At 38.5% G+C, this 15,954-nt stretch overlaps 3 protein-coding genes and 1 pseudogene across 4 annotated transcripts; 3 read left to right on the forward strand and 1 right to left on the reverse strand.

Annotated features, from left to right (window-relative positions):
- Positions 1-1,978: 1,978 nt before the first annotated feature.
- Positions 1,979-5,423, forward strand: LOC137722341 (uracil phosphoribosyltransferase). Its single transcript, XM_068461317.2, has 12 exons — positions 1,979-2,170; positions 2,288-2,380; positions 2,623-2,701; positions 2,903-2,961; positions 3,071-3,148; positions 3,416-3,497; positions 3,796-3,844; positions 4,138-4,199; positions 4,393-4,460; positions 4,720-4,775; positions 4,855-4,902; positions 4,998-5,423. Exons 1-12 carry the CDS (start codon positions 2,027-2,029, stop codon positions 5,047-5,049), a joined length of 870 nt encoding a protein of 289 aa, XP_068317418.2. The 5' UTR covers positions 1,979-2,026; the 3' UTR covers positions 5,050-5,423.
- A 323-nt stretch (positions 5,424-5,746) lies between these two features.
- On the forward strand, positions 5,747-6,251 carry LOC148697553 (serpin-Z4-like). The gene is made up of 2 exons (XM_088691952.1): positions 5,747-5,865; positions 6,002-6,251. Exons 1-2 carry the CDS (start codon positions 5,747-5,749, stop codon positions 6,249-6,251), a joined length of 369 nt encoding a protein of 122 aa, XP_088548078.1.
- A 4-nt stretch (positions 6,252-6,255) lies between these two features.
- On the forward strand, positions 6,256-7,132 carry LOC137722043 (serpin-ZX-like; annotated as a pseudogene).
- A 5,775-nt stretch (positions 7,133-12,907) lies between these two features.
- On the reverse strand, positions 12,908-15,894 carry LOC137722342 (PRA1 family protein A1). 2 transcript variants are annotated; one of them, XM_068461318.2, is made up of 8 exons: positions 15,504-15,894; positions 15,177-15,217; positions 14,994-15,072; positions 14,082-14,168; positions 13,917-14,005; positions 13,703-13,774; positions 13,497-13,612; positions 12,908-13,307 (listed from the first exon to the last, which is right to left on the reverse strand). In XM_068461318.2, exons 1-7 carry the CDS (start codon positions 15,659-15,661, stop codon positions 13,509-13,511), a joined length of 630 nt encoding a protein of 209 aa, XP_068317419.1. In that variant the 5' UTR covers positions 15,662-15,894; the 3' UTR covers positions 12,908-13,307; positions 13,497-13,508. The 2 variants fall into 2 exon arrangements, with proteins under 2 accessions (XP_068317419.1, XP_068317420.1); XM_068461319.2 differs by having other exon boundaries at positions 12,908-13,287; positions 15,504-15,869.
- Between the last annotated feature and the right edge of the window lie 60 nt (positions 15,895-15,954).

Genomic DNA, 15,954 nt, shown 5'->3' on the forward strand with positions numbered 1-15,954 from the left:
AATCCTTTTTCAATCTTTCTTGAGATGTAGTTGATAGAAGATAAAATTTGATCAACTTTATGCAAAGGCAACTGTAATTGAAATGGTTAACAAAATTATATATGCTACTCATGCATATGGTTAACAAAATTATCTTAGATCTTAGTTGTTGGATTCAATGAATTTACAAATATAAAACTAAAAACAAAAATACACATATATAGTGCGTCAACCCCACTAATATAGGGGAATCTTGGGCTAAATTTGCCCCTAAAATAAGTTTTGGGTTAAAACTCATATTTGCCCTATTGAAGCAAGTTGGGGTAAGTTTAGAATCTAAATTTTGAGTTTTACTTCAAGGGTTGGAGTAGGTCTGAGTGAGGACCCTAGGCAAACGCCTACTTTGGCTATTCTCATGGCTGGTGTTGGGGCCCAAAAATGTCACACACCAATCCAACCAAGCCTCAAGGCCCAATTGTCATGCAAAGCCTTCATTCAAGCTCAAACACATGCCAAGGTGCAGGATCGATAAGGAATCTATTTACAAACATGTCATGCCACGGTAATGAAGTTGGATATTTACATAAATCACGCCATGCTCATGTCTATTCATCACAACAAGCTTCCTCATGCTAGTCACTATTCATGCTAAGCCCAAGTCACATATTTGAGGCTTGTCAAGTGAACTGTTGTGGATGGTTACGAAAGGTTATTAGGCCTACACGGAATCAAGGTTATGGAAGACTTTGGGCTGCTTAAGGACCAGGGATCCAAGCCCATACCTTTGCATTTCACACATGCAACATTGAGAGAGAACTAGCCTAGTTTACCATTTTTCCCTAGCAAGCTAATTTTCTTAGTTAGGACTAAACTATATTCCTTTATTAAATGTATGTTAAACCCAACAAGTTAGGCATTTAATGCTGACTTTCCCTTCCCAACTTGCATAGACAACCAACGCACGAAAGCCATAAGGCGCACTACCAGAAGTAGCGCCTATGGAAGGCTGGCCTGTGAAAGCTGCGTCTTAGGAAAAAGCAGAATGCAGGTCTCAACAATGCAGCTACATTACACCAAAAGGGAAATAGTAAGAGGGCTATGGAGAAAGGAAGGGGAAGACTAAGCCATAAAGGGAGATTCCTCTGAAACCTAGAGGAGAACCCTTCACTTACAAAAGGAAGGAGAAAAGCCATTAGAGAGAGAGAGGCAACACAGAGACATAATAGAGAACGCAGAGAGATGGAACCACCCAGGAAATAAGCCCAGAGAGTTCCATTTAGCCTAGAAACATACTCCAAGCCTCAAGAATCATCATCCATGCAACCTTAGTAATTCCCATAGCCTTTTTTTAAAGATCCCAACCATTAGAAGCTTTGTTATCACCCTAGGAAAGCCCAAATGATCCAACAAATAATCCCATGCAACCATGCAAACCCCTTTTATCTCATGCTAAACCAGTAATCTTCTAGCTTTCACACCACACTTCACTTGAGCACGTCATTATCTTAATCAATCATGCTATCTTTGAGCCGTTAATGTTACACGGGTATTTCCTAAGACAAGCTAACTCTTTTGAGATATTTTGGGACTTGGTATGAATCCAAACCAAGGAAGACATGATGATGTTCTCAAAGCCCAAGTCCATCTCGACCTAAAAGTCCCCCAAGAGCTGGCTCTTCCCACAAAGACAAAAGACAACGCCAAATTAATGTTCAACACACATCATTTAAGAAAAACTATATTCAAAAAATTAAACTTGAAGCTTAATCAATATTTAATATGTTGACAACATTTGATATATATATATATATATTTAAGATGATCATCTCAGTCAATTTAACAAAAAATGGTTATTTACAAGATTTGTCGGGTCTAAAACCAAACCCGTAAGCCCACATACCATAATTGGGCCGTCGGACAAAACCCCACCCGCGGCCAATGGGCCAAACGGCACGCGTTTCGTGGAGCCGAATCATCATCTTTCCTTGTTCTGTTTGGAGTTGGTTATAGTCCCTCCCGGTCTGCTGCACCAATCTATCTGGTCCCAATGGCGTGCCGTATTAAATTCTCTCTCCGGTGTCCTTCCTCCGAAACGCCGCGTTTTGGTTCCACTTGTCGCCTCCAAAACCCTAGCTCCCCTCTCCTACTTAATCTCACTCCCTCCTTTTCTTCTTCTTCGAATCCCAAAAAGGTAAAGATCATCGCTTTTGCTTTTTAGCCACGAATAATAAAAACGCAATATATTCACCGTCCATTTTTTGGTCCTTGGTAATTTAAGCATCAAACCGGGTGGTTTTTGTGTCGGCAGATCTCGTATTCAGGTACGCGGCGGCGCAGCCTCGTTGCGGTGAAGTCTGAGATGGCCACGGAGGAGAAAGCGGCTTCCGGGAACAGAATGCTTGTTAGTTCACTGTACACTATTCACTGTTCAACTTATGCTCTGTTTGGTTTCTGATTGGTTAACAATCTATGAATTTTGAATTTTTAAGTCTTTTTGTGGTGTTTGGAATTTGCTGCCAAATTTGGGGTGAATTTTAAGAGATGGGAATAGATCATGCTATCAGAATCTGTGATTTGGTGTGTGAATAACTGAATATTGTCCTGAATTCAAAGGGTTGATTGGGTTTTTTTTTTTTTTTCCAGGTTTTCGTGCCGCCGCACCCGTTGATCAAGCATTGGGTTTCGGTTTTGAGAAATGAGCAAACCCCTTGTCCAATTTTTCGTAAGTTACAAATTAGTTTTATCGGTTCTATGTAATGTGAATATTTGAGTGGATTTGAAGAGTCCCGGATGATAAATTCATTGTCAAAGTATCTAGCTTGATTGTTAAACTCTATTTAAGTGTTTGGTTTTTATTTTTTGAGCTTAGAATAGTTAAACGTTATTGAGTTGCTTACGAGGCATTGACTTTCGTATGCTTTAGGAAATGCCATGGCTGAGTTGGGGAGGCTTCTTATGTATGAAGCTTCAAGAGATTGGCTGGTTAGTTTTTCATAATTTACACTTGCAAGTTCGCAACCGCAATGATTTTGAGGATTCTGTTCTATTTTCATCATATGAAATAATTTTGCCTTGTTTCTTTAAATTTCAGCCTACGGTCACAGGAGAGATTCAGTCACCAATGGGTGTTGCATCAGTTGAATTCATAGATCCAAGGGAGCCTATTTTGGTTAGTTTTTAGTATTGATTTCTTGCATTTTTTTCAGGCAAATATGTTGCTCCCTGTATAGCTGTATATCTCTATTTTCTATTGATGGTTGAACATCCCGTTCACTTGTTCAGGATATATCGGCTATATGCTCTCTTTGGATTTTCATAATAGTTGATTATGGTTTGCTATTAAAGATTGTTTCATTGGTTGTCTTACCACGGTACTCTCACTGTACAGAGCAGTGCAGGCGAGTGTTATTTGATTTTTATTGTTTTAGTTTTGCAGGTTGTTCCAATTTTGAGAGCTGGTCTAGCACTTGCAGAACATGCATCGTCAATCTTGCCTGCCACAAAGACATACCATCTTGGTAAGAAGGGTTTGTTCACGTTGCAGTCGAAGTAAACAAGAATGCTTGGCGTGTCTAGAATTCTTGTTACGATAAATTTATACCCATGAATGACTGAAAGGTCTTCTGGTCATGAAGTCTAAGTGAAAATTTTGTCATCATTTGGTGTTATGCTCTAAACACTCAATTTTCTTTGCTTTTATTTAATTAAATTTTTTGAAGTTCATGAAACTTATCTTCTATAATCTGTTTGAAATTTTTTATCAAACTGGGCATGTAATGTTATCATCTCTTCATATTTATTGGTTTACAAATTCAGGGTTAAGCAGAGATGAGGAAACACTTCTACCAACAGTATATCTGAACAAGTAAGCGTTCCTTGCCTAAACTTGTTTTCGTGTTCCTGTTCTTACCTCTTGCTTTCGGGTGCTGTTGGGAGTTAATGTCCAAATCTCTATGTTATTAGCTGTAGCAACTTAATAATAGCATTTCAAACGCTTTGATAAAGTATGAACAAATGAGAGGCACCCAATTCATTGTCAATTTCGTAGTCCTTACCTAATCTTAGGGCTGAAAAGTTCAACATAAGGTGGTCACGTTTATGAATACCCTATCTATATGATAGTTTTGGGAGTGACCCTTCATGTGATCTTCTTCTTAGGTTACCGGACAGATTTCCAGAAGGCTCTCGAGTATTTTTGGTTGATCCTATGCTAGCAACAGGTATTATTATTATTATACTTGTGATAGTATCCGAATTTTCATTTTTGAGTATTCAGGATTAGTGAACCTCTTCAAGTGTCCATGTGTTGTAATTTTCCTTTCCATCAAGAGCAGCTAGTAAATAGTATCAAAACATAAGCTATGCCCTAGTTCTGTAGTATTTCTCAATTTCTTTCTTTATCTTCAATTTCAGGTGGCACAATAGTGGCATCTTTGGATCTTTTAAAGGAACACGGGGTTGACAACAAGCAAATCAAAGTGGTAAATATCATAGATTGCACTTTTTTGTTTGAAACTGTGTTCCTAAATTTACATATAAGTATCTTAACGTGTACATATTTGTCAAACCAGTGTGTTGAAGTTTTATGTTGAGACAATTTCCTGTTGCTTATTACATTTGATGAACTGTTATGAAGTCAATTGAATTCTAAACTGTTTCCAGTGAGATAAGCTGGTTAAGTTCCATTTGATTTTATTGGTTCATACATCTCTAAGCCTAAGATAATCTGTCATGTCATAGATATCTGCTGTAGCTGCGCCTCCTGCACTTCAAAAGCTGAGCGAGAAGTTTCCAGGGTAATAATAATATCAATCAATAATTACAGTTTGAAACGAAGCTCAGCATTCCTTAACTCTGCATTTGTTTACTTTACAGGCTTCATGTGTACACTGGAATTATAGATCCTACTGTAAATGAAAAAGGGTAAGTACGTAGCTTCCATTGATGTAACGCTGCTAATGCATATAATGTTGCAGACTGGTTTAACATAGTTTATGTCACGCTTGCACTGGTTTCAGGTTTATAGTCCCTGGACTGGGTGATGCTGGAGACCGCAGCTTCGGTACATAAAGTCATTGCTCAAGTGTGCGGTGGACATCTGGTTTTTAGTTTTTACTCCCGCAGTTTTGGATGTTGAGCTTATTAAAAGGAATGGTTTCTTGATCTCAAGGTAAACTTAATCAGAAAAGTAAATGATACAGCAGTGGCAGAAAGCGTGACTGCGATTATTGTAGGATTTATCTGAAAAGTAATGTATGATTTATCCACCCAAATGAGGGTGTTGTGAGGCATGACATTGCCTTTTATTTTATAACGAGGGATAAAGAATGTTTGAGTTTGGTGTATGATGAACAATCGGAGGTATAAGGCGATGTACTCCCGAGTAATGCACTGTTGTTAGTTTGGTAACAACTTAATAACATGCTTCTGGATATGCACGTTCATTTCTTGCGAGGTTGCGCGTCACATTTCCTGCATGAGGAGGTAGAATAGAATAGATGTGAACGGTGTGTTGATTGAGATTATGCCACACCCTATGTGTGTTAAAATGTTTCTCCGAGTAAGAGATAACAACGCATTTAAGAGTCCTTGTGCGGCAAGATGTTGAAACGGTCCATATGTAAAACTGCCCTAGGGTTCTGCTTAGCCATATATAAAACTGCCTAAGGTTCTGCTTAGCTATATGAATCTCCCAAACGTACCTGACATCTTTATAGCCGACTTCTTCCCTCAACTACAACAGCATCAACCTCCGACTTCTCAAATAATGGATCCAGAAGAACCTGTCAGCAAACTAGAAGAATCTGTCAGTAAATTAACCGACTTTGCACTAGGAATGACCAAGCATCTGCTTATGTCGACTGAAGGTAAGGATAAGAACATTGTGTACTCGCCGGTTTCAATCCAGGTTTTGCTGAGCATGATTGCAGCTAGGACAAAGGGTTCCACTCTGACCAGTTGCTCTCTTTCCTAAAGGCCGAGTCCCTAGACCATCTCAATGAGAAATTTTTCATTGTGACAGGAATACAGATGGTACACCACGTGCTCTCCACCTCAACACCCTCGCCTTGGATCTCATCCCTCTGGCTTTCGCAGATGGATCGGCCAGCGGGGGTCCTTGCTTGTCCTTTGCCAATGGCCTTTGGGTAGACAAGTCTCTCTCCGTCAAACCTGCTTTCAAAGAAGTGGTGGACAAGGGCCTCATCAAAGAGGTTCTTCCTCCAAATTCAGTTCAGTCATTTACCAAAACCATCCTTGGAAATGCTTTATAATTTAATGGAGCTTGGCAAGAGGGTCAAAAGTTTTATCCATTAAATTTAAAGTATGAATTCTACCTTGGCAATCGGAGATCATCAGTTAAGGCACCTCTTCATGAGAAGCTCTAAGGAACATGTGCCTTTGATGGTTTCAAAGTCTTAAGAGCTTCCTTACGAAATGGGGTCAGACGGGTCGCGCCTTTTCTCCATGTTTTTGTTTCTTTCGGATGAAGTAGATGGTCTACCAGCTTTGATCGAGAAAGTTTGTTCTTGACTCCAATTTCTTAGATCACCATGTTCCCCATAGACGTGTTCTTGTTGGTGACTTCAGAATACCAAAGTTTAATTTAGTTTTCTTTTGCCTTGGAAGCTTCCGAAATTCTCAAGGATATGGGACTTGTATTACCTTTTGACAGTTTGGCAGAGATGGTGGAGTCGCCAGCTTCAGGTGAGGAGGACCCTTGTTTGTCCGAAATATTTCACAAATATTTCATAGAAGTTAATGAGGAGCGCACTGAAGCTTCAACAGTTACTGTTTCTACTCATGGGTATGGTTGCGGTTACATGGAGGAACCGATAGACTTTGTGGCTGATCACCCTTTCCTATTTTTGATCAGAGAAGTAATGACCGGAACGGTGTTATTCACTGGTATACGTGAAGACCACCCGCCGGCACAGCTGAATAATTCGTCCACCTTGTGTCGTGAATTAGATGAACTTGTTTCTATTGAAACTCAAATCTTTGAGCTTACATTTGATCACTGCATCGTGAAAACCCTCCCATTTGCCTTTTCACTTCTGACATTGCTCCTTTCCTGTTCATTGACACTTAATTTCGTCGAGGGCTCCAGTGCAGATCCATGGTAAGGCAGAGGCATTTCTTAAGCCTTAACATCTCAAGCAGCCACAGTATTTGTATCTATCAATCACTGCTGGATATACATAAAAGAACGTAATGTGCTAGTGAATCGGATCACCAGTACCACCCACTTCCAAGTCAATAAGAACAGAAAGAGATAATTGCATCCTCCTTCCACATAACACAAACACACCCCGATTGTCCCGACTCAATACCATGAACACAAAATCAAGGTTCAGTAGTGACTTAAGTTTCTTCTGCAAGAAACAATGCTTCTCATCACGCAAAGAAAAAAAAATGGCGGGATCTTTGGAAGACATGAATCTCTTAAGCGCTTGAACTTCACGAGGGTTCCCATCCCAATAAAAATATGTTGCAAATCGTGGGACCAAAATCGTCTTTAGATGCAGGTCTATCCCATCCCACCTGTGCTTGGCTCTCCCCCGCAACACAACCTGTGGGAGGAATTGAGAGAATGTATAGGTTGCGTTTTCTTGGGAGGAATTGACAGAAGGAATAGCAACTGTTTCTTGTTCCTTGAATATCTCTCGTTTGGTTAGGCCGGAAAGGAATCGAATTTCATAAATTGACTGGTGTCAATGCCGTTTAATTGGGCAGCAAACCTTTACTCTACAAGCGATCTGGTGCAGTGTGTTTGATAGGAACCAAGGCCCCGTTTGTTACAAAAAGCATCGTTGCGCTACAATCACATTTAGCTCTTGATCTGATCAGCTGCAGTGTATTTGATCTGAACTAATTTATATTGGCTGACTATAATAGGTTTGGGGGTGACCCTTGATGTGATATTCTTCATTGGTTACCTGACAAATTTTCTGAAGGCTCTCGAGTATTTTAAGTAGGTTGGTCCTATGCGAGCAACAGATATTATTATACTACATGGGATAACATCTGAAGTTTTTTAATTTATTTTTGTATGGTATTTGGAGTATCCTACTTTCATGCAATTTACGATACTTACTGGGGAACCAGCTTCGCATCTCATTCCGAGGTGTGTAGTTTCCTCAGTCACTATGAACACTCCCGATTAGTGCAATGGTGCATGCAATTTGTAGGATACGTATCTCCAGATTGGAATATCTTTGCAATCTCGTCCCTACAACTTAAGTTATTCCTTGGACTCATCCTAATGAATAATGAACTTTCCTAATTCACTATTAGATCACACACTCGATGGACAAATTCTCACTTGACCTTTGTTGTCGATGACTCGACATTGGGTTGCCTCGAATAACCAATTACATGTTGTCACGTCAATTGTTTTTCAGGCATGCTCTAACAAAATGTAAGTCCCACATCGAGGAATTAAGAAAATAATATACAATATATAAGTGTATATTTCCACTCCTATTTATACCAAGGCATTTTGTGATAAAATCCACCACCTATGACCTAACAATAGGTGGTTAAGTTGAGACAATATCAGTGTGGTTAGGAGTGGGTCGATGATCTGTTTCTCTGAATATATGACAAAGTCAACGGCCAACCATTGGTCACCAGAAAAGTTATTGATATTAAGTGGCAATCACGCAAAGAAAAGTTACTGATTTTGGTTGACTTTTTCATTAGTACCTAAACTAAAAATATTGTTTTGAATTTTCAAAATAAATAATTAAAAAAATATATATGGTATACAGTTCGTACCTTCAAATTTGGGTGCAATTGCAAACTCACATCATCTTTAAAACAATACAATGTCATATATCTGCTAAATATTTTGTTAAATAAACTGTTAAGTGATGACTTTACTAATAGAAACAACTTAAAAAGTAAATGTTTAAGAAATTAATGGGACTAGTGGGAACTATGGCGATCTAAAGACTTAGATTAATTACCACGTACTCCGAGTGAAGATAGTCGAACAGAAACTAGTGGGAACTATGGCGATCTAGAGACTTTATGCCCCTTACCCTTTTCTAACACACATTGAGCCCGATGGACCACCAACCCTGAAATGGCGACGAAAAATCCTGACGGATGTGAAAAAGCATGTGCATATCTCGCTTCGTAAAGAAGCAAAGATGTATAGATGACACTCCGTTGCCGGATCTACCTTCCGTTGAAGAAATCCAAACGACTATAGCATGCTATATTTAGTAGCCAGATGGATTCAATCGAGCCTAAATATTGTATCACCTCAAATGACTAGCATGTAGCTAGATGGATTTGATTTCTAGTTTTCTTACATGAAGCGTCACATGGAAAACCCTCATTGTCTCCCAAGTTCCAATCCTTGCCACCATTGATCGACAGAGTGCCTTATTTCCTTCTTAATAATTGAGGAGGGCAGTGGGTGCCGATCATATGTGATCATTTATAATGATGAGAAGACCCACCTAATTAGGCATAAAAAAAATACTATATTTGCCTGCTACATGGACAAATAGAACCAACCCAAATTACAATCGAAAATTAAACGCAACAGATCAGATCCTAACAAAGAACAGAAGGTAAAAAAAAGGAAAAAACAGAAAACAACGTCATGGGAAGTTTTAATAGCTGAAGAGAAGCGTCAATTAATCAACAAATTACTTTGGAAAATCGCCAACTACAAGAATATTACTATTTGACTTGACTATATGCATGATACATACACACACACACACACTTTAGTTAACCTGCATCCTTCTATATTTTCGTCTGCGCTCCTTCTTAGTAGCGATCGTGTTTGACTGTAGCACGAACGGAATGATAAGGCCCTCGTAGGAACTATGTATTTAATGTATAAGGAGAAACAGCCAAAATCTAACATCTCCTATACCGCCAATACATGATCTGGAATATCCTATATTCCTTTCGTTTTCTACACTTAAACGAATGTTTGCTGTATAGCTGGTCCTAACCATGGATAAAGCTAAAAGTAAAGGGGGAAAAAAGAAGAGACTGAATACTTATAAGGAGAAAGAAAACTGATAAATATTCAGCAACCGGCATAACCAGCATCGCAGCTAAAGCTGGCGTTTCCGGTGCTTCCATTGGCATTCTGGCGAGGATTGGAGCCGAGGCAGCAACATATGAGACCCACCAACAGTATGAAACCCCAAACCGTCGCTAAAGCTTCTGCCCAGTACAGATAATGCTCCATGATCTTGACTCTTCCAAATGGCATCCTCCTCCTCTTCCTCTTCCTCCTCCTCCCCCCGCTCCTTTGCTTAAGTTGCTTTCCACCGTCGTACCGTCTTTATAACTTTACATGCATTCATGCTGGTTTCCCCACGCCACAGTAATATATTTATGCTGGTTTTCTCACGCCAACCAGCTATATATACATATCCTTAGGGCTGATTTGGTATTGTTGTGCTTTGAAAAAAAAAACTGCTTTTGTTGTGATGTGAGTATAAGCTCATTTTTGCTGGTTCACGTTTTCAGCTTTTTTTCACCAAAAACAATGAAAATAAATTGTTTATAAGTGTTTACCGAACATCTTTTTGAGCTCAACTTTTTTTATACCCACTTTTTATAAAAGCACCTCAATACCAAACCAGTACTTAATTTATTATGGGAGGGAATTAAAAAAGAGAAGAAAAATGGAATCAAATTATGATGTGGTGTGGAAGAATCAGCAGACAAGGAAATCTGGGGGAGGGGAGGGAATTCTAGTGGTGCACATGGGCTTAGATGGCCTTTAGAAAGGCCAAAATAACGTGGGCCACTCTGGACTCAAGCCTTACAGCAACCCAATGTCCCCTACCCCCTCCCTCCTCGTCTCTTATTTTAAGCCACATAATAATAATTCTTTGTTTTTTCCTTCATTTGTGGGAGAGATTTCTTAATATGGCCGGAACACGGGCTGGACGCTATATGTTATTATACAAGTTGGATATAAGGGGTTTTTTTTTATTTTTTATTTTCTTTTGAGCACTTTGTAAAATCTCTCTATTTGTGACCATGTTTTGAGCACTCTGTAAAATCTCTCTAGTTGTGGGTCTGTTGAAAAAATCATTAAGCACGTCTTCCACTCCTTATGATTTCTAGCCATTAAAATGACTATATCAATACAAAAGTAAAGGACGTGATTAAGTAGAGTGCGGAAATCAATTCTTAAAGCAAATATTTACCAGCAAACTGTTTACTCTGTCCCTTGGTAAATACAAAAGAATTTAACTGAGAGCAAAAAGTTTAAACTACACAATGCGTCGGTCTTAATAACTAAGTATGTGTGAAAATAAATTATTTTTTCTACTTTTATTAATGTTTTCCTTTTGTTGATCTTGTGTGCAATATGGCCCACTCTAAAATACTAGTATAATCAAATCCTTTAGTAGAAGCTTATAGTTATAAATATAACAATAATATCTGGATTCTGGATGGCATAATACATCTGTGACCAGGCGCTTTTTCCTTTCTTTCTTCCCACCAAAATTCCTTTGCATAAAGTAGGCGGTGTGAGGTTAGATTAACAAACCAGTTTAGCTGTTTCAATTAAAATAATAATCTGACTTTTGCATGCTAATTAAGTAACAGGAAACCCAGTTGACCACTCAATACCAGGGATGGGCAAAATATTCCAGTTGACCACTCAATATTAGGGATGGGCAAAATATTCTAGGTATTAGTAACCGCGATTATTTGTCTATTTACACTTGACAACTACGATTATGGGTAACCATTTAAATAAATATATGATTATAGGTATAATCATCTAACCGTGACATATAAATAAGTTATTATAAGTATTACCCATGAGAACAGACTTACACTTGACAACTACGATTATGGATAACCATTTAAATAAATACATGATTATAGGTATAATCATCTAACCGTGACATATAAATAGGTTATTATAAGTATTACCCACGAGAACAGACGCGTACTCATATGACCATCTTTGTTGTTTGCAAATGGGTACACATATAACTCTCTTTGTTCTTTCCTCCCGCCTAACAGAAACACTAAAAGCTCCAACACAGACATGAGATTTGACTTTTAATTAAAAGAGTTTTAACGAAAAGCCCGCGATAATGTTCACTTTAACGAAAAATCAAATTTTTATACTAAAAAGTCAAACTTGGTACTATTCACTTTACCTTTTATTTTGTCTTTATCGTTAAAACTTAAAATTTTTAAGCTTTTTTCATTAGTTTTCCTTTTAATTAATGAACCAATTAATCTCGAGGAAAACTAATGAAAAGAGCTTGAAAACTTTGAGTTTTAACGATAATAACAAAATAAAGGGTAAAGTGAGTAGTATCATGATTGACTTTTTAGTGTAAATATATGTTTTTTGTTAAAGTGAACAGTACTGGAAGTTTTTCGTTAAAATTCCCTTAATCTCAATCTATATTTGGACCACCCATAACCGTTGCCTATCCCTAGTCAACACAATAAGCAAGGCCTACAATTAAAGATTTAGAACATGCAAAGGAAATTGCTTGACGAAATTAAGATTAGTACCAAACATAACAAGGTGGCTGTGTCTCGTCTTAAAACAAATCCAAAAACATGTTTCTAGGTTAGCGGCCGATCATTAAGATTGGTTGACAATTTGTGTCCCCTGAAGAAATTCACAAATAACCAGTCTTTGCATGTTTGACCACACGTATCATGGATTCATGGCTACGATTCTTTCTGTATCTCACTTATCATATGATTAGACCAATCAAACAAAAACTCTAACCTCGTCACACAATTAGACTAATTAAAGTTATCAAACAAGAGTCTAATCACGTAATGAACAGTCTTAATTCGATCAAGGGTGGCGGGGCGCAGGAAAAGAAAACACAGGATCTCCCGCAAGCAGCGGAAACCAAATAACAAAACTAGTTCCAACATGCAATATCATTTATGGGTATATTTCAAAAGCATCAGATAATATAACTCATGCAACTAAATCACTACATTCTATGAACGGCAACAAAGAGTTTATGACAAGCAGAAGGGCAATGAAGAACACATGCCCATAGATTTTCTATGAATGTTAGCAACTCCTGCACATAATAAGGCCGTCTTAAATGTTCTTACAAATACGGGCAGTGAAATGAAGCAGTTTTCTTTACATTAACAAAGTTCATCACAATTTACATCCTGCTGGTGATTTGCAAAGGTAAGAGGCGGCTTTTACCTGAGCTCCGAGAACTCCAGTCCAACCAATATTATTTGAAAGCAGCCACAGCAAAGCTCAAGTTCAGAATCACATATCTTGTATGAGATTCGCAATCAACAGAACAATGCCTAAATAGGAAAATAAAAGGCTGTTGAAGAAGAAACAGGTAAAATAAACTGTATCAATTCATTTGTAACTACTCAAAAAATGTAACTACAATTCAGTGAATACATTAGCAACTGCAAGCTAGAAAAGTACACAGTTGACAGCGAGTACAAAACAAAACGAACCCGCGCAAAAGCATAGTCAAACAAGAATCAAAGCAGGATTCACTCACATCTTAGGAAAGCTAAAGCTCACTATAGTTGCGCCAAACAGCTCGGAATTCCTCACGGTAAGTGTTCAGGCGTGCTTTCAAGTTTGGCGTTCTGAAGCTTGCATGCAACAAAGTGGCTGCGAGACAGAGGGACAGAGATTGTAAATCCATTGGAAAGCAAACAGCATGTGAGTAAAATGAATATATATTTTAGGAAAGTAACATACCAAGAAGTCCAAAAGCGAGCGCCCACAATACGGTTAAGAGACCACAGGAGACGAACCATAGAATGAAACTCACTACAAATAGGAAATAAATGGTTAGTAGGCAATGAAATGATTACTAGTTGATAGAAGTAAATACCAAAATAAAATATTGAAGTCACAAACTAGCTTGCCTTGACTAATCCAAAACAAAATATAGGAAAGAAGATTTACGTACCAGAAGAGAATATCATGACAAACACCCATCGAGGCCGTCCACATATGAATATTGCTCTTTTAGCTGATGGACGTCCACGAATTACAGGCCTGGAAATAATGCAACAATCAATAAAGCAACTGTACTGGGTTCACAGTAGGTCCAATTATAAGCAACCAAACTTACGTAAGAGGAGGTCTCATCTTTGCAGCTAAATGTGGAGAGAATTGTCTCACGGTTCTTGATACTTTCTCACTAAAGGTACCTGCAAAGCTGTAGCAATGATACTTACAACAATGTCTTTAATAAATAACTGATAGTAACCAGTAAGAAATAAGAAATAAGGGATCATATAACTTATGCAAGATGCTTGTAGAAAGACCAAAATGACCCTTACTATTGAGAAGTGTGTATCATTGAAACATGAATTCTTTTATTATGAAAAACATGAATAATGGCAACCCTATTGCATTGCTGAGTCTCTATGATAATCCACCATATTCAAGATATTGAAGGTTGTTCATTTTGAGTGAATCAGAAAAGGATTACATATGAAGTCAACTTATAGCATTTTCAGAGAGATTGGAATGGATACGTTTCCTTAACGAGTAATCCATCTTCTACCTTCAAGTTGGGCACAACAGCATTCCTTCCTTCAACATACCTTCAATATAGTGAGTTATTGAATCCTAGACACCAAACGAGACCTATAAGGTATAAGTAGACTCATCTAAAACTGAATTTCAAATACTCTGCTTCATGAATTCATCATCTAAATAACCACTTGTTCCCATCTAAGTTTCTGGATATATCACCTAGTCCAAACTCAAAGCCACAAACTCATTATAAGATAAAAACCAAAAATTACTTGGAGGTACTAAGTTATTCTGCAAAGAACTGAAACACCATAACATGCTTAAGCAAACACCGAGGTAATTACCGCAACGAGGACAGTGCAGCTATTTCCAAATAACAAACTGACGCCCATTCAAGAAATTTAAAAAGGAAATGCTAAATGGACAGATCAGAATCACCCAATTAATCCAAAACTTGACACTCAGTAATCACGAGTAAGTGAGCAGGATCGGAGTGTATTACCTATCATTGAGAAAAGCAATGCTTAGCGCAGTAAGAACAGCCGCGATGAGAGCGAGTGGCCTCCGGAGAAAAGCCAAGCCTGTAGTCGAAATTGGAGATTTAAAAACATGTATGTAGGCCCATAAACGGAAGCCATAAGAGGGACAATTAGAGAAAGATATTGAGGCTGCCTTGTATACTCACCAAGAACTAACACGATCAAAAGGAAGTAGTTGGTCCTGTAGCTGCACAACCATGCAAAATTTGAAAAATCGCAAATTAAACGATTAAACAGAAGTAATTGAATGTTCAAACACCCAATCTCTGATACTTCATAATTTGAACTGAATTCATCATGAAAAAAAAAAATTTGGGGCTTCCACAAATACGAAGGGTATAGATTCGAACTTCTACAGTCAAATTTAACAAGGTGAATTTAGAAACAAGATTCAGAGATGTGTGTATATATATATATATATATATATAGAGAGAGAGAGAGAGAGAGAGAGAGAGAGAGAGGAGGGATCGTACTAGTAGAGATTGCATTTGAGGCGGCTATTCCATTTGGAAGAGGATCTGGGGACGGTGAACCTGGAGAAGAATTCGGAGAGAGGGCGCGGCGGAGACGACCAGTCGACTTCGCGGAGGGCGTCGATGACATCCTCGGCCGTGACGTTGCCCCAATCCATTTCTGTAGTGGCGGGTTCGAAACCCTAGCTAAGACTGAGTCGGACGGAGAAGGTGGTGTGCACTGAGGAAGAAGGAGAGCGAGAAATGGAGAAGCGGTCGGTGACAGAAAAAGGAAAGAGGATCGCCAAGAAAGAACGAATTGGGAGGAGGACGGTGGTGGTGGGCGCGTGATCTGGAAATTGAAGAATTGGGGGAAATGAAATGAATAGATGCTGGGGAAGGAGACTGGAACAAGTTAAGGACTCGGGATGTTGGCGAGTAGGAGGCTACCCGCGAAAATTAAAAAAAATAT

This window comes from Pyrus communis, chromosome 4, assembly GCF_041283825.1.
Source record: "Pyrus communis isolate YQ-2024b chromosome 4, ASM4128382v1, whole genome shotgun sequence".
Lineage (NCBI taxonomy): Eukaryota > Viridiplantae > Streptophyta > Magnoliopsida > Rosales > Rosaceae > Pyrus > Pyrus communis.